This window comes from Sturnus vulgaris, chromosome 7 (genome assembly GCF_052056855.1).
Source record: "Sturnus vulgaris isolate bStuVul1 chromosome 7, bStuVul1.hap1, whole genome shotgun sequence".
NCBI lineage: Eukaryota > Metazoa > Chordata > Aves > Passeriformes > Sturnidae > Sturnus > Sturnus vulgaris.
Genome location: NC_142249.1, coordinates 20,924,507 through 20,951,405, shown reverse-complemented (window position 1 = coordinate 20,951,405; position 26,899 = coordinate 20,924,507). Strand labels below are relative to the sequence as shown.

The 26,899-nt window shown below is 37.9% G+C and overlaps 1 protein-coding gene across 4 annotated transcripts in view; it reads left to right on the top strand.

The window, feature by feature from the left end:
- The first annotated feature begins 287 nt into the window (after nt 1-287).
- RAPGEF4 (Rap guanine nucleotide exchange factor 4) overlaps nt 288-26,899 on the top strand; it is a 146,541-nt gene continuing 119,929 nt past the window's right edge. For 3 of the 4 annotated variants that reach the window (XM_088168030.1, XM_014880223.2, XM_088168029.1), the window contains exons 1-4: nt 288-423; nt 11,872-12,014; nt 13,104-13,192; nt 21,321-21,467. In XM_088168030.1, the coding sequence (XP_088024156.1) occupies nt 359-423; nt 11,872-12,014; nt 13,104-13,192; nt 21,321-21,467 (444 nt within the window). In that variant the 5' untranslated portion in view covers nt 288-358. Of the gene's footprint in view, nt 424-11,871; nt 12,015-13,103; nt 13,193-16,177; nt 16,495-21,320; nt 21,468-26,899 lie in introns of those variants that run through there. The other variant, XM_088168032.1, reaches the window with a different exon arrangement.

Genomic DNA, 26,899 nt, shown 5'->3' with positions numbered 1-26,899 from the left:
CACTGAGGAGCTCACGAAAGCCGGAGGGGGACACCACCTTTTAGAAGGGGAGTGACTTCTTTCCGCCCCCCTTCCCGGGCCGCTCCCTGCCGGCTGCGCGGAAGCAGGGCCGGGGTATCTCGGCGGCCGCAGGTCGCAGCCCGGCGCGGGTGGACCCGTGAGGGAGCCGTGAGGGAGCCGTGTGGGCGGCGGGCGGACCCGCTCTGCTCCGCTCCGCCGTTGCGGCGCGGCCTGGGCGAGCCCATCGCGCCGAGCGCGCAGGGAGGGAGCGAGGACGGACGGACGGACGGGCCGACCGGCGCGCGGGCGGGGGGAGCCGCCGCCAGCCGGGTACGCGGCAACCTGATCCCGGTCCAACATGGTTGCCGCTCACGCCTCCCATTCCTCGTCCTCCGGCGAGTGGATCGCGTGCCTGGATAAAAGGTATCACCATCTTCCCAGGAGCGGCTGCGGAGGGATGCTGTGTGTATGCATGTGTATGTATGTGCGTGTCTGCGCTGGTACACCCCATACCGCTCTCCATCAAATCCTGCCTTACATAAGGAGCGTGCAGGTGGGAAGCAAAACGCCTGGGGGAAGCCAGGGCGGCGGGCAAGGATGAGGGCTGGAAATACTCCGGGCAGTAGAGGGGACAGGCAGTTCCCATAGGGATTGCTGCTCCTCGCCGGGAGGATACTGCACGTGGTGGAGGAGGGGGAGCTCCGGGGCGGGGAGAGGGCCTGGGGCTGCCCGCCGGGGACCCGCCGTATCGGCCATGGCAAACCCGCTGCATTCTGCCCTCGTCCGCCCTCACCTGCCCTCAATGCCCCCCAGCGCAGCGGCCGCTGGCTTCCCTCCGCTCGGCACGCCGCCCCCGCCTCCCGCGGCCGCCGCCCGGCACCGTCGCAGGGCGGGCGGGGGAAGGATGAGTCCCCCTTGTCCCCGCTGCGGGCTGTCCCCGGGCCGCGGGCTGTCCCCCGGCTGCGGCTCAGGTGCGGGCGGGCGGCGGCACCGCGAGGGTGGGAGGCACGGGTGGCTGACGTGGGCTCAGAGGTGGTGTGCGCGCTGCCAAAAATACAGGCAAATTATTATTATTAAAAATTCTCTGGAATGCTTTCTCTCCGGTGCTGCAGCCCAAAGTCTCGCAATGTCAAGTCTCGTGGTGGTTGGTTTGAACCCCTTTTGCAGTATTAATACCTTTCGTTCCTGGATTAGTTCAGAAGTCATTTAATGTCTGAACACTCACTGTGGCTCCTGTGGTCTAGAAATTTACTTAACAAAAATGTAGACCGTAGATACCCTATGCGGCTCAAAACAAAGCTATCAGAGAAAATTCCCTTAGGTGGTGTATGGCAGCCAGCTGAGCATCGTGAGCCAGCTTTTGGCAGGTGGTACCATTTGGGGCTGTGCTGTGGAGAGAACCCTTTGTGCACACAGAAGGGACCTTCCCCTTCTCATAGTTTGTCCCTTTTTCAGGTAACTCCTAGTCTTGTAAGACTGCACTTCTGATTAGGTTTTCCTTAACAGTCCGAGTAGCAAAACCTAAGTTAATGGAACTTTTGGGCTAGACACTCTAGACACCTACCACAGACACTGATCCCCCTCTGTAATATGTGGTTTGAGACTAACTTCTTAGAAATTAAACAATGTGTATAATAAATGTTGAAAGCACTCGTAAAGTAAATAGAAACAGAACTGTTGATGGTAATCTAGCTGTCTAAAATGCAAAGTTAGGCCTTTCTGTAAACTGACATGGAGCGGATGTGAAGGAGAGTGTGAGTCCCAATACTTCTAGTTAGGTGATCCTGTCGTTTCTGTTTTCCTACATGCAATACACTGTGAGATCCAAATTGTAAACTAAAATTCAGGGCTTAATGAAGTACGTAGCCTTGGAGAGCAGATGATGTATTTAGGAAACGTATGTGTGGCATTTAATTTAGAAATCTCTCTATGTAATTATTAAGCTGACCCTTTCTGTAACACAACTTTCATTAGAGCTGTTAAGGTGAAACTTTTCTTTCACTTTTTGTTATTTGGAGTAAGCTAGTAGCAGTGATTTGTTGAGTGAAAAGAATCAGTTCCAGGTGCTTTTAAGAATTACTCCTTACCCTTACTTTCCCAGAAGGCAGTCTATATAGGACAAACTCATAACATGAAAGTTCGTAGGTATTTTCCTGGTCTCTGCTGTGCCCTGCTTTGTGATCACGGGAAGTACACTTCTGCATTTTTATTCCGTTTTTGCACCTAAAACGTAGATAAAGCGTTTTTAATTAACTTACACGCTTGTATTTCTAAAGTATATTTACTTTCTATAGATAATCTTATCATTGTACTCATTTGAATTATTATCAATTTCTGTGTATCTTAAGCCTTTAAAAATTGTGTAACGCTTTCTATCCTAGGTGTGAAATCTATGAATATGCGATCATGTAATGAGTAAATTCTCTATAGAGTACGATGTGTTTTTACTAAATAATGAAGAGTTTTAGTATGTTTAAGTCAATGAACATGTTTCTAGGAGGAAGACTGTTATAAAACTGGTATGCTTTAGAATGTTAAACTAGCCTCAACAAAGACAATTAAAATAACATGTAATATGGATTATCCAATATAATTATGTGAAAAAAAAAAAAGAATTAGAAATGGCAATAGCAAAATACATCATGTATAGAAATTATGTATTTTGTCTTTGTTCTTCAGGTTTTTCCCGAAATCATGTGTCAAAGTGGAACTACTAACAGCTAAAATTAGAGCACATATGAAGAACTGCTAAAATGTTACAGGAGAAATGTTATTACTGTGTAGGGTACTGTGGGCCGGGACTACCGGTGCTTTGCACTTGCAGCTTCCGTGTGTAGTTACTGGCCACAAAAGTCAAAGATCCACACTTAAAAATCAAATACATGGGACAGTATTTGTATATAAAGTTACAAGTGTAAAGGTAAGGAAAATTTCAGAGCACTATGCTCTATCAAAAATATTTTATTTTTGCAGGAGAGAGAGAAGATCAGCAGTGAGCAACTGTACATCCTGGTTATACCTGGAGATGAAAATAATTTTTCTCTTGAGGAAACTAGTTGCCTTAGGGAGCAGAAGTTTCCCTCTAGTCTCAGCATTTTTCTGTATGTCTGCTCTGCACGTAATTAAAAAAGGGTCACTGATTTATTCATGTGTGTACAGTTAACTTAGGAAGAATGCCTTCTCATGTGTTCTTTCACATCAAAAACCATCTAACCAGGAAATTTCCATGTTGACAGTATCTTTACTGAATGATAGACAAAATATTTTTTACATAACTATTATTTCTCTAAAGATGATCACATTTATGAATGCAGTTAATTGTTTTAATTGTATTCAGGTGCAAACTTTTAGGGATGTACAGCATACACAATTGCTAGAGATCCCAGGATTTCATACCTGGCTATGGCATCTTGTGTTTTTCTCTGAATTAAAAGTAACCTTCAGTGCCTGAGCAGACTGGAAGGGCAGATCACAGGGCAAAGCATGTAACTTCACTGGCCTGTTGTGCTAAGAATGTTATAATCTTTGCCTAACAACTTAATAAATTATATAAGTAGGAATGGGCTTTTCAAGAACATATTGTACATACTGAGCCTTGATAACCTTGTCATCCTTGGTAGTCTTGTATCATGTATGTCTAAAAAACCCCAAATAATGCATATTGGCTAATATCTCAGACCTGTTCCTCCCACAGATTTGAATTCAGATTGAAGCTACATAGCATAACAGCAACATATTTGAATCAGGATTCGATTTTGTAGTTCGGTATAACGTGTGTTTGAGATGCAAGCTTTGTTTGCTTAGTAGTAGACAATGGATTGCTTCTGAGCATACAGATAGGCTAGAATAAAGAATTGACATTCTGAAAGAATTATAGAATAAATAGAGAAAATATTTGCCATCCTCTATAACCTTTAATGTTGTCAAAGATAATGGGATATAGACTTATAATCAGGCAATATTATGAATACAATTGCCTTATGATGCTATTTTATTTTAAAATCTGTTTTTGTGCAATTATTAAAAACTTAAACTGTCTTCTATATAAATTTCTTCCTTGCTTTTTATTTGTAATAAATCCATCGGAATATCACCATTTTCATGTAGTTTGCATCTGAACAAAATCATGGCCATAGACTGCAGTTCCGGTTGGCTTGTGCACTTCGTGTTTTCTCTCTCTATAGCGTGTGACTAAGCTGGTATGTGCTTGGATCAAGTCTGTGTGGGGATATAGCAGCAGAAGGCACTGCAGTGGATGTGGAAACTCAGAGACAGAGCTGTATAGATACAGCCTAAGTGCTTTCTAGCACTCATGTGAGGGTGCAGTCTTCTGAGAGTGATGAATAACAAATTTATTTTTCCACATCATGCACCTCGTTTTCTAGTCCAGTGCAAAGGTGCAGTCTTTGATGAATAACAAAAAAGCCTTTTCCTTTCCATATTGTCTTAGAGAAACCAAAATAATTGTTACGTTTGTAGTTCTGTGCATTTTATCAAATACGTGAATTCAGATTAAATCCTACTGAGAGCAGGAGTTGTATTTTAAATAAACTCAAGCTGTTTCATTCTTTGCTCTCCAGCTTACACATTTGCTGTATCAGTGTCCATTTGTTACATGTGATTGCAGTAAGTTATACTTACTTAAGTTGTGCCACGGACAGGTATTAAGAGGAAGAGAAAGTGATTACCCCAGCATGTATAAACATTGTCATAGCCACCAGAGCAAGGCAGATGTGCACATGCCTTTTAGAGCATGATATATTCAAATTTAGTTGGTAGTCTTGTGTAGTGGCTGCACAATTGGTATGCTACACGTGCATCTGTAGGTTTTCTCTTTCACCAGATGATACTGGAAACATGTCTAAATTCTCGTTGCTTGAGTTCTTTCTGACATGTTTGTTAGGATTTGATCTCTAAAATCCTATACTCTGGGCAGATTAAATTTCTTTTATAACATAACTCCATATTCCAGCAAAGGAATAAAAAAATGACAAACCAGCTAATTGAAATTGTGCCCTCAAAGTCAAATGTTAACTAGATACTTTGCAAGTACAAGTATTTTTCTTGTCTAGCGTGACATCTGTTTTTGTCTGCATCTTAACAATTTGCTGCATTTAACAAAGCTTAGCATTCTAATGATACTTCCTTTGTGCTGTATTTTCTGCACTGTATTTGGCATGATCAGTTACTATTTCTGCTGCTTTATCAATATCTTTGAATGTTTCCTGAACTGACTCTCCCTTTCATCTTTGAATTCGTCAGTTGTCAAAATGCGTGCAAATGTAAATCTGTAAATTTTTTTTCATTGTTGCTGTAAATTTTAAATTTCTACTATCTGTAACAATGCAGATCCTAAATCAGGAAATGTGCATTTGGCATGGTGTTACTGGTTAATATTGGTGGGCAGAGTTTGAATCGAGGGATATCATCACTTGCATATTGTTCAATTACAGATTTCATTTGCAGTGTATCTCAGAGTCTGTTCTTCATATTAAAGTGCTTTTAATGTTTATTATGAAGCTACAGTGCTGATTGATGTGATTTCATCTGGTTTTACTTCTGTCAAATGTAATTTTAACTGCCCTGAGCTTCAGTTTATGTTTATGAAATTTGGAGGTTTAATTCAGTAAGATTTAGTCACATCTTGGTTACAAAGCATGGGTAATGTGTAAAGATTCTCACACATGGAAGAACATAATTCTGCATTTTGATTTATCTTGAATTATTATGTCTTTCTAGACAACAAATGAAAAGAGTATATTTCCTACTAAATCTATATTGTTCAGGTAGTGTATTTTTAACTTGAGATAAGTCTTCATGAATATAAATTAGTTCATAAATACTTTTGCCATTCCACTATATATACAGATCTAAAAATTGACCTTTTGGAAGGATACATAATGTATACATCAGGGTAGGTAAAGAAACGTGCACAGTTGTTTGCTCTGTTTAACTCTCCAGTAATTTTTCAGTGTATTGATAAAACTGAGTTAAAACTGAGGTAGGTAAAGGAGTGTCCCCTTTATTTGCCTTCCTTTGGTCCTCACCGAAGAAGACAGAACTCAACTGTAACAAATTCTATCTGACTGCAGCTGGTAGCCAGTCAGTCTGCATTTAACTGGCTGGTCATTAACTGGCTGACCTGTGTAGATCATGATTATCTACAATATTTCGTATGCCTTATGTAGCAGGACCTGAGAGATTATCACAGGGATTCTGAGTGTAGATGATAGTAGTGATTCATTGAAAACTAAGCATGAGCAATTTTACTTTGTTGCCTTTTTGTTTTTTTTTCCTAAACTCCAGAATGATTTGGGTGCGTAATAGTCCTAGGGAACAGTGTTTAAATAAAATTCTATTTCCTGTTTGTCAGAGGAAATGAGAGCTGGAGTCCCAAAGTCTCTTAAAATGACATTCGAGAGAAAAGAATAATAATTTGATTATTGTTTAAAAGCCTCGCGATGAGGCTTTTCCCATGACAAGAGAAAGAGGATATGAAATATGAGTGTTGAAAACAGATTTGCTAATACTACTGTAAAAAGTGAAAAGTGCCTCTTGGTGGGAGTTAATTACCTTCTGTTGCCATTGAAGTAAACCCTTATCTGGAAACTAATTCAGATTAAACGTAACTTCATTTATTGTTAGTATTTAAGTGCCTTACTACAGATCTATGCTTTGTTAGATCATTGATATTTTACTCTTAAACTTTCCTTTCTCAAAGAGACATTAAAAGTCAAAGAGCCTTACAGCATTGTGTGGAAGAGAGAATTTCATTATCGTCCTGCTCTCACTAAGGGAAGATGGTCTATTGGTACTGGCCTTTTTCTGCATCCTACAGCATTGTTTTTCTGCATGTCAGGAAAGGACAGAAGAAAGTACAGAGAGCATAGAGAAATGATCTGGTTTTAAGTGGCATTCCTTGGTGCCGTGTCCTTGCTCATGTTTCAAGGCCGAATATAATTTAAAGAACTATTAAATTCACTAAGTGATCCGTGGTAGTGGTTACTGGTACTTTGCAGCTCATAGTTTGCATCTTTACATTGATGCTTCGGTTTTAACCCAGTGATGAACTCATTTTATTTGCCTGTTCTAGTGTTTTAGCTGTTTTCTACAAACAGTCTCAACAGTGGAAGAAATAGATCCATCTGCTCATCTTTCGTGGGCTGTTCATTGCTGTCTGAATTGAAATAGTACTGTTTTAAAAAGTTAAAACGATCAAGGGAAGGAAATTCAGTGCTTTCATTCAGTTAGAGCACAATTCGGGTTTTTGAATACATTTTATAGAAATAAGCATTTTAAAATTCTAGAGGCATCTTGGCAAAGATAATGTTTTTTCTTTCTCAAATATCAAACCCACTATGAGAACCTTAAAAAGGTCTTATTGTAACAGAAAGTAATAGGTTATAGTAGGATTAAGTTTACAAAAGCAAACAAAAAACCTCCAACTTGTTTCGTTCTTCTAGGTTAACAAGTCTTTCATAGCATCCTACATAAACATTCAAATACTTAATCTTAAAACCATCAAAATAGGTTATTTTATAAAGCTGTATATACTACCTGGGAGCAAAAATATTTTGCCCAGGTAGTGTATGTGAAGAATTATAACAGTTATCCTCTGTCTGTATTTGAACTTTGAGTTTGAGTAGCTTGCACTTAAAAATACAAAAGAGAATTGTAGAATGGCTTGGGTTGGAAGGGACCTTAAAGATTGTCCTATTCCAACTCTTCTTGCCATGGGCAGGGACAGCTTCCACGAGGCTGCTCAGGGCCCTAGCCAACCTGGCCTTGAACACTGCCAGAGATGGAGCATCCATAGTCTCTCTGGGCAACCTGTTCCTGTGCCTCACCACCCTCAGAATTTAAAATTTATTCCTAATACCTAATTTCAACCTAATTTCAACCCTCTTGCAGTTTAAAACCATTGCCCATTGACCTGTCACTACACATCTTATCCTTCTCTAGCTTTCCCATAGGCCCCCATTAGGTACTGAAAGTTGCTCTAAAAACCTCCTTGGAGCCTTCTCTTCTCTCTCAGCCTGTGTTCAATAGGAGAGGAGCTCCAGCCCTCTCATCACCTTCATGCCCCTTCTCTGGACTTGCTCCAGCAGGTTCATGTCCTTATTATGCTGGGGGTTCCAGAGCTGAATGCAGTGCTCCACGTGGGGTCTCATGAGAGCAGAGTAGAAGGGGAGAGTTATCTCCTGGACCTGCTGGCCATGCTGCTTTTGATCCTGCCCAGGATTTCAGGGCTGCCAGCACTGCCAGCTCATGTTGAGCTTAACAGCCATATGAGGATATACTTCGGGCAGGTTTTCTTTATAATTGCCTTTTAGAGGTAGTCAAGCAGACATTGTCAAGAAAATTGTTTTATCTCTATAAAATACACTCCTGAAATCTTCATATCCAAATAAGGAGGGGTAAAATAATCTTTAAAAAAAGCCTTATTGACGTAATTGAATAGAAATGTGTAACTAGCATTGATGCTGTCACTTGTATATGTATGCTGTGATGTTGTATTGAAGAAGCAGAAGATAGATTACGTGTTGTGTGAAAACATTACTGCCAGCTAATCACTTGCTATGCTCTGAAGAGGGAAATTAGTAATATGAATAAGAAGGCATTTTGGTGTCAAACAAAGCAGAAAGGCTTGTAGGGTAGTGAAAATAAATTACTCCAGCTTTTCATCCCTTCCTAATAATTTGTTTGGTAACCCTGCTTTGCAACTCTTGAAGTGCCCCCTTGGCTTTGGCTACAGTGAAATGAGTTGTCAGCACAGTTTGACTTAAAATTTATTTTGAGTGGGGTAGTCTAAGGAGGAGATACTTCGCTGGGATGAAGTCAAGAAGGGTGGCCTTGCCTTAAAATGCTTTTACTCTAGCTCATACATCTACCAAATGAGAACTGAAGAATCTTAATTGATTTAATATATTTGTTAACACTCTTAGATTAACCTGTGGTCCTAATTCCATACATTGGTCTTGAGATTTTGGAAGTGGGTACAGGACAGAAGCTTTAGCAGAAAATCCAGTGGTAGCTGAAGACTCACTGAAGTGTGTTTTTTGACTTTGCTCATGGATATGCGATTGTAACTCTGCAGCATCAGCAGTGAAGGGATACTTCAGTAGCATCAGCATCAATGTGACAGAACAGAACAGAAATAAATCTGCACCAGCAGTAGTTTAGCAGAGGAGGGCTAAGATCATTGAGATTGAACAACAGTGATAATCACAGAGACCTGACTTTAGGTACTCTGATGAAGTATCTGGAAAAGTCTTTCCCGTGGCTTTTGGAGATATATTGTGAATGTAGGGCTATTCCTTGGGATTGACTTTTCAGCCTATCTTTGTGTTCTGGGGAATGGTTCCTTTCTGGATTAATACCATTACCTTTTTTAATTGTGACTACAGTGAAAATAAAGCTTGAATAATTCTCCATTTTCCATCAGTAGTACTTTTCTATCAAATCATTAACCTTCTAAGGAGTATAACATTAGCTGCTTAAATATTACTCCAAACTATACTTTACAATAAACAAGTTTACAGTAAAATAGCTGTGATGAAGAAATAAATGTATGTTGTCCTGTGGTGTTTATGTTCCAGGTTAGGCAGCTTGTACTTCGGAAACAGAAAACAAAATTTGGCATTATAAATATATTAATGTTAAGCTAATGTTAATTAATGTCAAGTTAATGATAATTACAAGTTACCATGATGATAATTTTATTAAAAGATGCTTTGTAGAAAGTAGTCAAGCTTTACCTGAGTTTTGCAGGCCTGTGGAAAAGCAGTTAATTGAAAAAAACAAACATTGCCATGGTACAATTTTCTCAGTAGGCAATACTTGGCTTTTGAAACCTGATTAATTTCTATAGATTATAAAAACTTAGTAGAAATGAGTTTGAGTGCTACTAGTACCACTGTTGCACTGCAGTCTGAAATTTTACACAGGCAAGGTTTCATGTGCTCCTAAGGACAAGGGCCACCTCAGCTTGGGACACTTGTTAATTCCTTACTCCCTAATTCTGAAGACTTTTCCCGGGAGCTGTGAAAAAAATCCAAAGGCATCTTGTCAAACAAGTTGAATCCTCATTAATTTTTATGAATAAGAATTCATGATCTTAACTAAACTGCTAAATCTTGAGCTGGGTGATTTTCTGAGAATTATCTCATCTTTTTGACTTGTTGGGTTTTGCTGGTTTTTTTGGAGAGTCTGCAAATTAAGATAGTTAGTGTTTCAAGAGTTAGTGTAGTTTGGGTAGGGATCTTGTATAAGTAGATTGTAAATCTGTTAGCAAGCTGCACCTCCTAATCTTCTTAAAAGGATTTTGACAAGAGAGTTAATGCTTATTAATACTTGTCAGCTAGTGCACAGTCAAGAAAAAAGGAAATGGATGAAAATCTTACGTGAAATATTTCAAAAGAGAGCTATTGTAGTTGATTGTAGTTTGAAGTGGTAAGAGGATGTCACTGTGATCTAGGAGCAAATGCATGCACCAGAGAATTATTATTCTCATCTGTAGTTAATAAGGGTAAATTGGAGTATAAACGAGGATAGAGATTTAATCCCTCCTAGACGTAATTTAATAAGAAAGATGAGATACAGAGATTCAATGCAAGTAGGATCTGGGTTTCTTCACTGAGACAAAGATTTGGATTCCTTAAAGTCTTTGATTTCAAAGAGGAAAAAAACCTTGTTGGAAGGAGTGCTTACACTGTGAGTATAAGAATAAAGGGAATAATGATGCATATTTGTGAACTTAGTCTTTGTTCATTGTAGCTACCTGGCTTCAGTTCATTATAAACACATCTACTGGTAAAAAGGACATTTTTGTCAGTAAAATTAACTAGCAACATTTAAGTGAATGAAAGGTCTAATGATTACTGACAGTTGTCTCTCTTCCTGTTATGCCTTTATACATGAATAATTTCTGCATCTGATCCAGCATGATGCCCTAGGAAAATTCTGATTCTTTCTGTCCTTAGTGGTTTGCATTTAGACTGTTATAAAATATCTTTTCTAATGCTGTCAGCTAGTGTTTGACTTACCTGCTGATTCATAATGTTTGATAATCACATTTAGAGTGTGTTACAGAGCTAATTCACTTTAGTTTCATAAAACTGTAGTAATATGCTGAACCTGCTGAACTGCAAGTCTCCATGCTACTTTGTTGTAGACAGTTCTACAATTTCATTTTTCTTGAAACATTGTTTTTTTTAGAAGACGTTGCTGTCAATGATGTTAACTATTTTAAACATTTGAAATAAAACTCGTGACTGTTACCGATGAAAAATTAAGATTCTTGCTTGCATGTTTAATTTGTGCAACACTAAGAGACAGAAACTTAATGGAAGAGAATATACTTAAAGTTGCCCTTCCTTGCAAGTGAGAAGAAGAAAGTCAGTAAAATGCAGAAGAGAAGCTTGCATGTAGGAGTGACTGTTGGTATATAATGCTTTCCATTTAGCCAGATGGAGAACATCTGTTTTTGGCACTGATTCCACAGACCTCTTGTGTGTTTGGACATCTGTTTGTTAATGTTTTCTCACAAACCTAAAGCTATAGATCATTCCAAGGCCCTTATGATAAGGACTGTATCATTATATATACTTTGACATTGATGCTGCATCAAGACTTTGGTGCTAAATGGGCTTCTGGACACTGCCTGTGTTGAAATGATAAGAATCATGCTCAAGTTGATAAAGGCAGTTGTTAGGATGTCTTGGAAGGATTTCATTCTGTAGTTGTAAAATGCGTTTTAATTTGTTTATATTATGGTATGATATTTAATGCAAGCATTTTTAAGTTCGGTGCATGCAGGTGGGGATGTTTCTCATAAAGCCCTTGATAATGTTATCTTTTGTTTTCTTGCAGGCCTTTGGAACGTTCTAGTGAAGATGTAGATATAATATTCACACGACTGAAAGAAGTGAAAGCTTTTGAGAAATTTCATCCAAATCTTCTCCAGCAGATATGTCTCTGTGGATATTATGAAAATCTGGAGAAAGGAATCACATGTAAGACAGCTTCATATGATTATGTATTTTATGTAGATAAACTTGGGGGTTAGACTGTGATTGTCTTTAGGAGATGAATGAGAGCAGAATCAGTGGAATATTTACAGTCACAATCATGGGGCAAGGCAGGACTAAAGTGCTGCTTGCTCTACAAATGCAGTGTGTAGTGAATCTATGGTAACAAGGCATACAGCTGGATGTAAAACTACTGCTGTTCTGTTGAAAGATTACAAGCCAGTCATTGGACTTAAGCCTCATTCTTCCCCTGTAAATGTATTATTGATTGCTTTTGCTGCTGTTTTGTGCTGTCAGGGGCAAAGGTGTATCAGCCAGGCACATCACTGATAGTGTGTGGTTTCCAGGCACCCTGGCTAGCACAAGCCAGCCCTGCAGAGCTGCAAACTGCTGTGTGGTGCAGCAGCTCCGTGCCTGCTCTGGCACACCGTGGGCCAGATGGAGGTGGACACCTGTGTTTGGTCTGTGAAGCTGAGATGGAAATAAGTGATAGTCCTGTGATGGGAATGTGTACCAGGGGAATAGCTGATGAAAACCTTTCATTAGTATTAGTAAAGTCTCAGAAACACCTCAGGTAAATCTGGCATGTAGCACTGGAGGTTGCTTAGAGTAACAGGGATTTTGATGCTCTGTAATCACACAGTTGGAATGTCTGGACATCAAAGTCTTGCAGTTGCTGTTCAGCCAGAACTCTTACTGAATTCAGTGGTAGCTGTGTCTGCACTGGAAGATTATAAATTTCAAAGGGACATTGTTCAGAAAACCTTTTTCTTTGTTTTGTTTCTTTGGTTGGTTAATTAACTAGGAGAACAGTATAACAGAAGCAAACTGGGGAGAAGAGTGAAGCAGTTCTATGTGCTTTCATTGTTTCCACAGTGTATTGACTGGTTTAGTAAAATATGTTCTTTCCAGTGTCACTGGAAATATTACTGTAATAGTAAATAAGTAGTCTCATATGGCAAATTGTGTAGTGCCTGCAGTGACTGCAGTGTTGCAGTAATATGTGAAAAAATGTTTATTACTGTTGCTGAACTTAAAGTGATAGCTCTTATTTACAAGATTTCATCTTTCCAGTATTCCGTCAGGGTGATATTGGGACGAATTGGTATGCTGTCCTGACAGGATCACTGGATGTGAAGGTGTCTGATACAAGCAACCACCAGGTAAAAGAGATTTTTCATTGCAACCATCCAGACAGTAGTACAAAGACAGAATATCATTTGTGGTGAGGTAGATAATGACACATTCTGTACAGATAGTTTTTCATATCACAAAGATGTATATGTTTCTCTGAGTCTCCTTTAGTCTCAGTTTTCCTTAGTCTAAGGAAGGCAAATCATGCCATTGATTTCAAGAAACTGAAATATAATACTCTGGAAATGGTCTACATTTGAACGTGAAAAAAGACTCCTCTGTCTTTTCTAATAGTGCTATTGAAGTGGTGCTAAAGATCAGAGAGTTGTTAGTTCATTCCCTAGAACTATTTTAATTCAGTTCTTGTTCAGAAAGTTCAAAGCAAACCCACTAACTAGGTTTAATAACAGCATAATGCAGTCTCCACTGCAGAAATGGGGAAGTATTGTAGAAATAGCAGACTATTGCTATTGCTAGGACAAAAAGCCTATATTCAGTGTTAGGAAATAGAAGAACAAGTAAAATTCTCCCCAAATTTGAAGTGGTTTCTCAGTACCTTGGTACTCTTAGATTTATAAAATTTAGGTAAATAAAAATCAAAAAGGATGAGATACTTCTCCTAGAGTCTTCTGTCCATGTTGTCTAATGCCACTCTGACAAGTCATGCATTTGCTGCTGTGAGCTTAGTCTTCTGGGAAGGCATCCTGTCCATTCCCTGCTCCCATGTTTGAGATTGGTGATTGTCCCATGATGTAGCTCAGCATGGGGTTGTGCCTCTGCTAAGGGACCCATGTGCCTTCACATGAGTGGTGTAGCTACCCAGGACCTGATAGAGAGCACTGCCCATTTTCCCCACCTGGATTGAACATAGCATATGTAGGAGATGGTGGTGGTGTATTCCTTGCCCAGAGTTTGGCTGATTGAGGAAAGTTTTTTGCTCATAGCAGGAATTGGATTTTTTCACTTTGTTGAGCACTGCATCACCATTGAAATTGGGTCAGAATGCAAGTAAAGACAGTGTGTGAGTACTGGGTCTTTCTACTTCCTGCAGTAGAATGATAGATGCAAAAGGAAATTCTTTCATATTATTTTTAGCAACCTCTTCACTGTACTAAGTAGAGATTGATTGGGAGTATGATTAGCTTAATTTGAGCAATTCTTGGCACGGCCTGGTTGTCATTGGTATTGTCACAATTTGGAGCAGTACTGGGCTCTTAGGGACCCTTTTCTGTGCAGGTCTAAAGCAATCAGGATTTTCCGGTGTTTGCCAAAAGATGGCACTACACAGTTGTGAAGAATCAATGCTCTTTACTCAGAAAGTAATACATCTGCACAATCTGGATGTTAAATTAAGAATCTCTTTGGAGTGTTGATTTGTTCCATTAGATGGAGTATGGAACACTTCAGTTTCTTAATGAATATAATGTAAATATTTTTTTCTGCTTGTTCAGCTTAACTTCACTTTCCTGGCAATAGGAAGCTGTTGAACTACAATTCATGTAATTGTAGTTCTGGAAATTATATTCTGCAGTTACTTCTTACCTCACATTTCCTTCTCACACGAACAATGAACTGAATTCTTATCATTGCCTAGTTGCCACAGAATATGGCCTCACTGCGAAAAAGATGGCAGCCTATGCATTTACCATTCCTTTCTGGATAATTTTGTTGTTTGGGGACTCCTAAATACTATGAGTCCAACCTTTTCTTTGGTTTTACTCCAGCTTGGTGTTTATACCATGTCCCTCCTTGTCCATTTTTGGTCTCCTTGTTCTTCTGCCTGTAGCTTCTGGATGTGGTTCCAGTTTTGTCTGTACTTTCTTGCTGACATGGTACTGGTCATTCTTGAAGTACTTGCTAGCCTATAAACCCAGATGATGGAGGCAATATGGTGTTGTATTGCTGTGGGGGCAGCCCTGGCACACACAGCATTCCAGCTGGGAATGGATGACCAGTGCTTTAGATGTAGGAGTGCTTGGAGCACATTTTCCAGCCACATCACCCAGGAGCAAAGAGTTCCTTTGCAAAGTGGTAATAATAACTAATTGCTCTGCTGTTACGATTATACTATAAATGGCACTAATGCTAATGAGAAACTTCCAGCAGAGCAGGAGAGTTACAGATGTTTACCCTAGTTTAGAAGTTTGTAGACTCATATAAAAGTACAGGATTATTCTGTGTTTCCTAGTAGGAGAGAAGCTAACTTGATTATCTAGATTCCTATTGGTTAAAATGTCTTTAAACACGACTAGTTAATTGGGATACTGTTTGATACTTCAGATAAACAGGAGGTTGTATTGGATGACCTCTTGAGTTTTCTTGCAGCTTGAATTATCCTATGATTATATGATGATGCCTACAGTGTTGATATAAATATGGAAGATCAATTATCTTGATTAAAAATATACAAGTCTCACTTTTGCTAGATGTTTATTTTTCTGCTTGGGAAACTTACATTTCATCAAGCCTAGGAATTAATGCATTGTGCAACAGTTACCATGTGCTACCTCTCTGTGTAATCACCTTTGGTGATTGGTAACTTTCTCCCACTAGAAGTGCAGTAAGTTATTGTGCATTTGGTCCCTACTAAAAGTGTCTTAATAGCCTTTGTTCCTACAGAGGCATTAGGAACAAGTCTTGCACTAGAAATTAAATCTTAATATACTAATGGATCAAGACTTCAGTGTAGCTAGTGAGGGATTAATTCACACACACAAGCAGCAGCTTACTAATGTAGATGCTGGTGATTTATCTGAGAAAATATTAGTAATACTGATTAGGACCAAGTTGAGAATTCATATAAACAGGAATATTGATATTAGCTATTATTTGATATTATAATAACAGGAACTATTATATCTATTGTTTTAAGGGCCTTAATGGAGACAGACACAGATATTTAGATCTCAAAGCCTTGCTTTCTCATACCGGCTTGGAAAAATCCTTTCTGTTGCAAAGCTGCGTTGTGTCACGAGAGGGCAGTGTTAGAGCACAAAGCAGACCCGAGTGTAGGCAGTGTTCGCTCCTGAAATGGATTCTTTGGAAATCATACTCGGCTGTTTACCGTACACACCTGTTTTAAAGAGTTCGACCAGAGAAAATTTTGCTGTTACTGTTAGTTTTGTTCCACCGAGCTGGTAAAATGTGCTGTTAATTTCTCCTGCCATTGAAATGGCTACAGAGATTTGACAGGATTACTCATCCAGTACATCCTGAGTGGAGTCTGCTGTCTGTGCAAATTATTTATGGATTTTTCTATATATTCAACAATCAAGAAGAAACCGAAGAGGACTTTTTCTAAGGTGAAAACGTCTTGCTGTGAATTCCAGAGGTAACTGTTATGAACTGTTTTGGTCTTGCCTCAACTTGTTTGTAACAAATACCCTGATAAATACTGTACTTAAAAGCCATAGAAAAACATAGTTATCTTTAAAATAAAAAGAATATTCAGCCTCTGTAGAATATATCAGAAAGAGGTGTTTACCCTCAGTTAAGATCAGATTCTGAATTTCATTTTTACTTGGCACTGTTGTCTACCCAATGTTAAGATATCTAGTAATAGAAGTTTCTCTTAGGGATATTCCTGGTTTGGTGTTGTCTTAAAAGCATTACTGACTGCCTTGTGTATGTTTCATTTTTGAACTCTGTTTTGAAGCTGAACAGTCTAAGGAAGACTGTTGGCAGTATCTCAGAATAAAGCTGGGAATAAATGCATTATGACAAAAACATCAATGTTACAATGTTGTCAGATTCTGCAACATTGTGATTTTCTGAATTATATTCAAAGCCTTTTACCTCAAAGATTTTTTCTGATCAACTATGAAGGAATGAAGAGAATAAAGACAACGACCAAACAGCAATTCGATCTGCAGTTTTCCTGTATTTTGCCAGCTGAATCATAGTGTGTGCTGAGGCCTATTGCCAGCTTATCTTGCCTACGTTGTGGTGGAGTTTTTTAAGTAGGTCAGTTATTAAAAACAGACCAAACTGAACACAGAGCATTGACTTTTCTAAAAAAGGCTAATTGTTAGTTAAGATTTAAAGGAGGAGCCCTGAGTGCTTGGATGGTACAGCAGTGTCAGCTGTAAGAAGATGCAGAGGGCTGGGGATGAAAAGCCAAATAAGTTAGTGGGGTTGTTGAGAAGAACGTCTGTGAAGAAATAGAAGAATTTCACAGCTCTTTCAAACTGAGGACAAAGGAGGTATGAGATAAGATGAAGTGGCATCAAGGGAAGGGATTTAAACAGGGTAGTCCTTTTGATACTGCTTTCAGCATGTAAATGCCATTATGTATTGTGGAAATAACCTATGTGAAGTCGTGACAGAGATCAGCACTGTAGTTAGTATTATAAATATACCTAAGCTAGTTTAAAATTATTTCGTTTGATCATGAGAACTGCTGTACCCATTGTAACACAGAGATTGGCTGAACTAAGCTGAGAAGCAGTGTGCTGGCTCATGCTGAGTTCCACGGTGTTGTGGTTGTGCTAATTTTGGTTTTGAACGTAGCTTATTGGAAGTTAATATAGAGACATCATTTCACTTCTCTCTGCCAGGTGATGTAGGAAAACATCCAAGACATTGCAGGTAGAATTTAGAAGATATGATTTAGAAGATCAGATAGAAAGATATGGAAATAATGAATGTGATATTACAGTACAATTAATTTGAACCATACATATTTAAATTAGGCACTAGAAGAGAAGCTCCTCACAGTTTTTGTAGAAGCATAATGACTCCTTTAAGTAAATAACCTTGTTTTGTGTAAAGAGGGTGGCCTAATATATTTTGCAAATATGTTTGCAAATTAAAAAACATAGTTTGAAAATTGCAGTTTTAGTGTGTTCAGAAGGTATTTCTATGTTATTGTTAGAAATAGTCTGGTGAGGATTTACTGTGAATGACTGAAACACTCCAGTGAAGATAATGGAACAGAAAAATCACTTCTTAGTTTACTTTCATGTATATCCTTGGTTTCTCTGTTATAAAAGGAAATTTTTGCTGAGGACAAACCGAACTGTGACAAAGTAATAATAAACAAACTTCTCAAAATGCCAGCTTTTGCAGAACTCCAGTTGAATGTAGAGGTAATATGATGTCCAAGAGAGACACAGAGGCAGAGATGAGATAGAGATGCAAGGTGTAGGAAAATGATGAAATCAAAAACAATCTACCTGCATCAGCTCCCTCATAAACTCAAAATGTTGGACAAACTAAAATTTCAAATAAATTTTGTCCCCAATCCCTTTGAGCCTAGCACTAGTAATGATTTCCCCTGTTTTCTTAATTTCTCTTTCCAACACCATGATTTTATTAACACACAGTACAAAAATTCTGTTTGCCAGAGAAACAGAAGGGGTCACAAGTCAAGGAGGAGGATACAGGATGATCCTTGAGATGGTGGGGAAGGGAATTATAGCAGAGCCTTGTTTCTCCATAAAATGGTCTTACAAATTCAATAATGTTTTCGATTGCTAGGGAGTTGAGGGAAAGGTTTAAGAATGCTTTCTCTGCATGTGTTTCCTGTGGCAGTAAGAGTCAGTAAAGCTGAATACACAAACAGCCTCTGATTTGAACACTACTGTTTTATAGTATGTACAGAAGACAGATAGCCATGGAAGCAATCTCATCTTTCTAAGTCTCTAATACTGCCTTTTAAATAGCTGTGTGAATGTTAGCTGGTTACCAGCCACTAGAACCCCCTGCTGCTTCTGGGATTGCAGAGGGGAACAGCAAACTGAGTTTTGAGCTGCCAGCAATCCTCCTGAAGTCTTCACTGAACAGCAGGAAATTCTTGAGTGTAAGGTTAACAGGTATAATAGGAAACACACCTGAATCCCCAGGAAGCTGGAGATGTATAAACAAGGGGTAGCAACAAAACAGGGCTCTGAAGCCTCAAAGAAGGCATATAAGTCTGCACCCCAGCTGGCTGTGAAACTGCATCTCTGTGGAGAATTGTGATGGATGGGCAAAAAAATCTGAAAGAACTTGATGGAAGCCTGGACTTTCCTTTAATGAATGTAGATAGGACCATTCCAGCCTCTTGACCTTATACTCCAAAGTGTTAATTTATTACTTAAGCTTAACAGCTGCTTCATCAGAAGTTATCTTATAAAGTAATTTCTTAATCAACACTGATCCCTTTTTTTCTCATGTCTGTTCTGTCATTAAAGATTCTTCTTTGGGGTTGTAAACAGTCAGTGAATGTGAAATGTTTAAAATTAGTTTTATTTTTTGAAGGGAGGGGAGGGAGTGAGAAGGAAGTTGGAAGATGTAAACAATGTTTATGATCCACCTACAGGAAAAGTTTATTTTATACCAGGCTGTTTGGCTGTCCTGTCCTGAACAGAACTCTTTTATCTAAACTTTCTGATTGGGATTGAGAATAATGTTTTAGATATCTGGAGATCAAATTTTGTATGAGCAGTAGGCACATTTTCATTGTAGCTCCTTTGAATGCCATTGTGAGTATTGTAGCATCCATAGAGTGTTTCAGCTCTGAAATGTAAGCTTGGGAAGCCAGATGTCAGTGTATAAACTGTATTATAGTCTGTTTGTAGAGACTTCTATTTAGGTACCTAGGTGCTCATTCCCAAATATTCTCTCTTTTAAAGAAAATCTGTTCTTACTTTCCTTCCTTGAAAATTTATTTCTGACAGTTGCTAAATTTTTCCTAGATCTTCTCGGAGATGTAATTGATTTTGTTTTCCTGAACACACAACTTTATATGGTGACATCTGTGTGAGAGCAATTTGCTATGGTTCAGGGAAGTGGACCATTATGGGCTTTTCTCTTTGTATTGCAATTACATAGCTACTAACTTTGTCTTAATAACATTTGCCTATTATGACTTATTAGATGCGTGAAAGGAAAGCAGTGAAATTCTAAAACCAGAAAATGATGCTAAAACATGCTGAGGCATCTCTCCTGGATTATCAGCCACAAGGATAACAAACAGTTTTGCTTTGATTTTTGTAGATGTTGGATGAATCCTACATTTTAGAATGAAACTGTACTTCTCCTGTTGTATCAAGTAAAGTTAGCATGTGTTTTTAAATGTTTATGTGTAATTGTCTGTGTGCATATATGATTTCCTTTGCTAAGTACAGTTTGTATAATTTTAAATATTTTATGCTGTTGCTCATTTTTAAAAATTACTTAATGGACAGTCAGATAAGGCCCATCTCAGAAAAAGACGTGAGTGTTCAGCTTCAAGCCTGTGGTGAGGAACAAAGCAACTTGTGAGCTGAAAATAGAACATGTATCTAAAGATCTTGATTCAGCAAGTTGTTTAATGACTACTTTTTTCTCTGCAGTAGCTCATAATTTTTATTGGAACTACTACAGAGGAGTTCCTTGCCAAGGGAGATTCGTTTGGATATCATTTAGAATGGCATGTGCTCATATAGACTCTTTTGAAATGGACTTTGCTGCTTGTTTGGGATCTTCATATTGCTCTGTACATGGATACAATTTTTCCAGGTTGTTTGAACTTTATTAGTTTTCTTGAAATCCCTGATTTATGTGAAAATAATTTTTTTTTGGTCTGGTAGTTAATTGGCAAACATCCATTAACAACTGAAAGATTTGCTGGCATTTTCAACAGAAGGCCCAAGAGTTGGTTCAACTGTACAAGTGCATTGCTTGTACAATAGAGAAATTCAATGTAAATACAAGAGGATATTATAATTGAAAGTTATGTTTACATAAGAGAAAACATAACAGGCGAATTTTCTTTCTGATGAGGGTGGCCTGTGTAGGACAGAAGTTTATATTCCGAGATGGCATTTCTGATTCTGGTTACCTTCTCATCACCTCTGAGATTTCTAAATATCTCATCATCACAGCAGTGTTTAGAGATTGATGAGCAGAGATCATAGTGTTTTATAAAGCTGAAAGTGATTGTTGTGTTCTCAGCTTTGCATTCAGAAATGTCCAATTCAACTGATGATCATAGAAAACAGAAGTCCCACTTGTTTCCAGATTAAAGCTTCTCATATTGTTTACCAGCATATTGATTTTTTTGTTGTTGACACTTAATTTTCTTTTTAAGCAGATTGCTGAAGAATCTCAAGGCAGTGCTATCAGAAAATATGACACAAAGACTCTCAAAACATCCTGAAATATTTAATGTGTCCTTTTCTTTTTGAATCAAAGGATGCTGTGACAATATGCACTCTTGGAATAGGAACTGCTTTTGGAGAGTCCATTCTGGATAACACTCCTCGCCATGCTACCATTGTTACCAGAGAACATAGTGAGCTCCTTCGAATTGAGCAGAAGGACTTCAAAGCACTCTGGGAGGTAAGTTAAGTTCAGATTTATTTGCAGTTAATGCAGAAAAAAAAGACTTGACCTTGAAAGTGTCTGTGATAATATAGGATGAAGATACTTATACCATAAGCAAAGTATAATTTTTTTTAAATTAGTTTGGAAAAAAAGTTTTTGCTTCTCTTTAGTGCCTCATATTATGTATGATTACATACTCCTGTACTTCTTTCTTGGGGCCCTCTTGTAATGAAATAACTTAGGTGAAATTTCTGGTAGAATTTATTTGAATACTGCAGGTGTTGCTCTCTTAGCCTTAAACTTGCTTTTATTGCCAGCATTTATAAGGAGAGTCTATTCTTACTATACTCTGAAATTTTAAATTATTCTCCTTGACTCCTGTCTCATCACCAGCTGTGAGGGGTTTAGAATTTGCAGATGGATCAAGATCACTACTGATTACATGTGAATTCCCTTAAAACTTTCTTTTGTGGAGAACCTAGTGCTGAGGTTCTTCATTCTATAGTGTGTGTACTTTGGTATCCATGCAGAGAAGACTTCATTAACATGTTACTGCAGAAGGTTGCTGAACTTGAATCTCTTTGCACTTTTGCAAGCATTGTGTTTGGTTTAGAAGGTGTTGTGGGAAGGCATCCTGCTGGCCTGGCCTACACTATTGCCAGTTTGTACTGCCAGCTTGTTTGAAATGGTGACTGTACAAGTGTAGGTGTTGAGCAGAGCTGCCAGACAGTGTGACAGGGTCCTAAAGTGGCAAATCTAAGGGCACTAACTATATTTAAGAAATGGGTGCTGGGTCTAGCATTTTAGTTCAGATTCTAACTGCAGACGGATTATTTTTCTTGCTTTCTCTTTTCCTGAGAAGAGCAGTATTATACTCCAAATAATTGTCCTAAAGCAGTTCTAAAGTCAATATCAGAAAAAAAGTCAAATCTACAGCTATCTACAGTGATGAAGGAAATGGAAATTTCATCACCTGCCTACAGATATGTTACTTTGAACATAGTTGATGGTGCAGCATGACCAAGGCATGAAAGACCACTGTGTGAGTGAAACATGCTTGCTTGCTATTGAATGCCCTGACAATATCAGGTATCATTCTTTGAATTGCATAGCCAGGATTTGTACTGTTTTTTGCCAAGTTCTACAGCTAAATTAAAATGCTACTGAAGTTCTGCATCAAATTTGAAGAATTTGACAAGGCAATATTTTTTTGCAGTTCACAGGTTTGTTTTTTTTTTTGCTACAACAGCTGCATTGTAGTTTTAGGCCTTGGCATGAAAAGATTAAATATGCCAGTGGTCTCATCTGTTTTAACATATGCAGCATTTGGCAGTAGTCAGAAATCTGATGATGTAGATAGTGCTTTACAAGATAATGATGGGGGAATAAATCCAATTCTAGGTTTCTTTGGTAACATTTTTTAAAAAATTCACTTTTAATTGGTATAAGCACAGTCATTTCTCCCATGCATGTGAATTTCCTGCTAAGCATTCAAAGATTGTTGTTCTTTATCAGAATTATATGGTGTGGAAGTTTCCTATTAAAAATTTTTGCATCTTTTATTTAAAGTTGTTTGAAAACAATAATTTCAACATCATTTGCTCTTTAATCACTAATACAGTTTTGTTTCTAGCACTTTTGATGATTTTGCTGAGTTTTTTGATGATAAATGCTTTTGGGGAAGATGATGTGTGTTAGAAGTACTGGGGTGATCATAGGCAGCTTAAGCACATGCCTCGGGTGTTGCACTTTTATGAAATTGTGCAGTAAAACATGTGACAAATGCTGCAGGTGTCAGTCATAGATCACAGTTCAGATTGTGGTTCTTCTTTGCCTTTTGTGCCATTTTACAGTGAACTCATCTATTTTGGTGTGCTTTCTTTCAAGGAAGCTATCTCTCCTTGCTCTCAGTGAGTGGAAAATTATTCAATGAAATACAACTTTGCTGGTTGGTCTCAGATTTAATAAAATTATTCGTTTTTTAAGGTAATATTTATTTCCTTGCAACCTGCTAATCCCAGGGTCTGCATAAACTGCAACTAATATATGATAAACAGAGAATGTTTAAAACAGATGGAAAATTATGTAAGAAAATTTTCCCAAAATATATTAGCAGTAGCACCAGTAGTATATTGTTACCTGCAGAAAAGTAAATACTTTCCTAAAGGGAGACTTTTTATGTTTTGGGTGCTGCATTGTTCTTTCTGCCTTATCCTAAGGTTCATGTATCTTTACTGTGACAAAAGTCTGTATGAGGAAACTGTTATTGTTACGTGTCAGTCAGACTTTCATTGTGTTCAATGAAAACCCACACAAAGCCAAGAGTGGATCATAGATATTTAATGCATATGGTAGCATGGAAAAATGGGGAAAGGCAGCAATGTCAGTTCATTACAGTCCAGATATTATAAAAGCTAAAATCTACTGTGGGCAAATTTCAGCTCTCCACATAATGAGAATTAATTAATGAAAGAGTAGTTTATCCAGAAAAAAACAAAGTTGAGTAATTCCAAAATACTGTGATACTGTAGTATAAGAACAACCTAAATAAATTGTAGGATTAGTATTCTTAAAATGGTTACAGATTTTATGTATGTAGAATTTTTATGATTAATAATAGAAGTACAAAAATGCAATATATATTATTTTTAAATTTGTTTATCCCCAAGAAATTAATTTTTGGGGAAATTTACTTTATTTCCTTGTTTTGAGGGAAAGAAAAAAAATCAAAACTGTTAATCAAATAAGGATTTTTGGCCTACAGAGGAAAGAAAATCCAATGCTGCAATTTTAAATAATTTTTTATTTTAGATTGTGAGTGTAATCTTGGAAAATGAACCAGCGGAAATTGATTCAGTATTGACTTTAATTTACTGTGTAACTAATCTGAAATGCTAGGACTAGAAGCTATGAAGTATCCTTCTTAACACTAAAAATTTGTTAATACTGAAGCCTACTGATGAAGTTCACATTTGCAACAAATATTTTTATACCTTAAATCTTCGCAGTTATTTGAAAGACAAATACATATCCATTATACTGCTTATGAAATTTTTAGTATATATTCTGAAACTAGATTTTGAGAGAAAGATTATATATTTTTATTATTTCTAAGTTTAGAAAGAATTTTCATAACCTCTGAAACTTCATATTGTGAATTTGCAGACTTCTCTGAGTTTTGTTTAAATTGAAAAGTAACTTGTCCTGCATTAGCTGTATTGCTCTAAGAAGCAAATATGTTGGTAGGATGATTCCCAAATCAGGTGTTTTATTGATGAATTTAATGCATAATATACAGCAAAGGTATTAATTTCTATAAGTGCTGTTGTAGTTGGGTCTATACCTGAAAGAGATAGAAGTCAGTTTAGTAGGAGCTTTCTTTTTTCATCAGTATTAGTCTGCCAGTTTTATAAATTTTATAAATTTTAATATTCTTTGATGGAAAGATAGGATATTCTTTATCAAAAATACTGTAAGATGCCTTCTGTAATACATGCAGCCCCATATTCAGTCAGTCCTTTAAGTACAGAAAGACTTTCTGTGACCTTCATTTCCATCAGTCAGGGGATGCTGGTCAAAACAAATGACACTGTCCTGATAACAATTACCAGTTAAAATGGGCCAGTCTTTCCTTAATGACTGTGTCTGTTGAAGTAGCATCCTGTTGGGGAACATCTGTTGATCTTCTCTGCTTACTCATCCTTGGAGACTCGTTGTCTATCAGCACTATTACAGTGGATTAAAGATGATGAAATCTCACACTGAATTCTCACACAGCTGAACACTGTTCCCTGATGAAGAAACTGGTAGGTTATGGGAATTACTGGTGATGTTCCTTTGTCCACCAATTGTCCCTGGCCTTGGTGTCTGAAGAGCACTAACAAACCTGGAAAAAGTAGCTCATTACTGTTAGAACACTGTAGATTTCTAAGACACTCTATGAATCTGTAGGAAAAAATACTATTTGTGCTGATGAGGGCTTGCTTTCCTTCCTTAGCATGTATAAGTGATTGTGGTGCTAGCTACCTTGTCCAACAAAACTACTTCAAAAGCACAAAGGAAAACACATCCAAAAATAAACATAAAAGCAGAAGGCTACACATAAAGAGCTCTGGTCACGCACATCCTGTTGGGTCACTACCTTGCTCCACCCCTAATAACTGGATTCTTTTAAACAGACTAGGAGGGAAATGAATGCATTTGAGCAGTATGATCGTTACAGAATCTCTCCATAGTTCATCCTGAAGCTTTGTCCTTTCATGCAGTTGAAAACTGATTCAAACCCAGACAGGAAGGGAGTGAATCTGCTGAGAGGTGACTTATTTTTAGAGGTCTTTCCTACCACAGTGCATTACTCAGCCTTTCTTGGATAACGTACAAGTAACCAATTTCCTTTTGTGTGAAATTAGACTGTGTTAGAAGTTACTGAACATGCCTTGAGAAACACTTGAGTAAATGAAGATCAGCTATTACTTCGTTATGCAGTGACTTTGGAGAGAGGGAGACTTGGCCCTTGTAAGGTCAGAATGAATTTTTTTAAACTCCTCTTCAGCAGCACTTACATGTCTTGTAAACTGATAAACTGTAGTGTAACTTGCTTCCTGCTTTTGCCTAGCTGCTGTTAATTCAGTAGCCCTCAGCAGGCTGAACTGCTCCATAATGATAGCTTTGGGAGAAGCAGCTTTCTTTTTCTTACTCCCTCTGTTTTCTGAGCACTGTGAGCACTAGGTTTTAATGAGCTAGTTTAAAACCAGATCTGTCAGAATAGAAGTTTTACACACCCGTTTCATTGGAGTGCCATGTAGGAAGAACATGTATGAAAAGGGGGTGCTGTAGCACTGTTCTGTGGGGTTTCTGAATAAGGCTGAAGTTCATCAGAATTGAGACCACAGTTTTCCGTATATTTGTATAGAATAACAATTTGTCACTTAGGTATATCTAATGACACCTGTCATATCAAGGTATAATATAATTTTATGTCCTGGAATTATGGCATTAGGAATTATGAAGGCACTATAAAAATGCATTAATGAAAATAAATATGAAATAATTTAAATTTATTTGTATCCATTTGGTTATATGGTAAGTGCATTGTTTATTAAAGGATGTTACTGCGTCTTGTGTGGTGTTTTGCAGTGTAATGCAGTAGGCAGCATTTCAGAGAGGCAGCCTTTTCCTTGTTTTAGGCTGTTGAAAAATACACGTTGCATTGTTACTTGAGAATGTTCTCACTTCTTTCTCTAGTACGCTCCTGAACACTTTAACGTGTTTAAGGAGTATTAGGAATCTCATGTAAATGTCTGTACTTTCTAATACACCTTTTTACCAATGAGTATTCCATACCAGAAATTCTTTCCAGTTCATTTGAGTGAGAGATTAAATTTGACCTGAGAAATGTAATATTGGAAGGGGGGAATCAAAGAAAAAAATCAGATTAATGTCCAGCC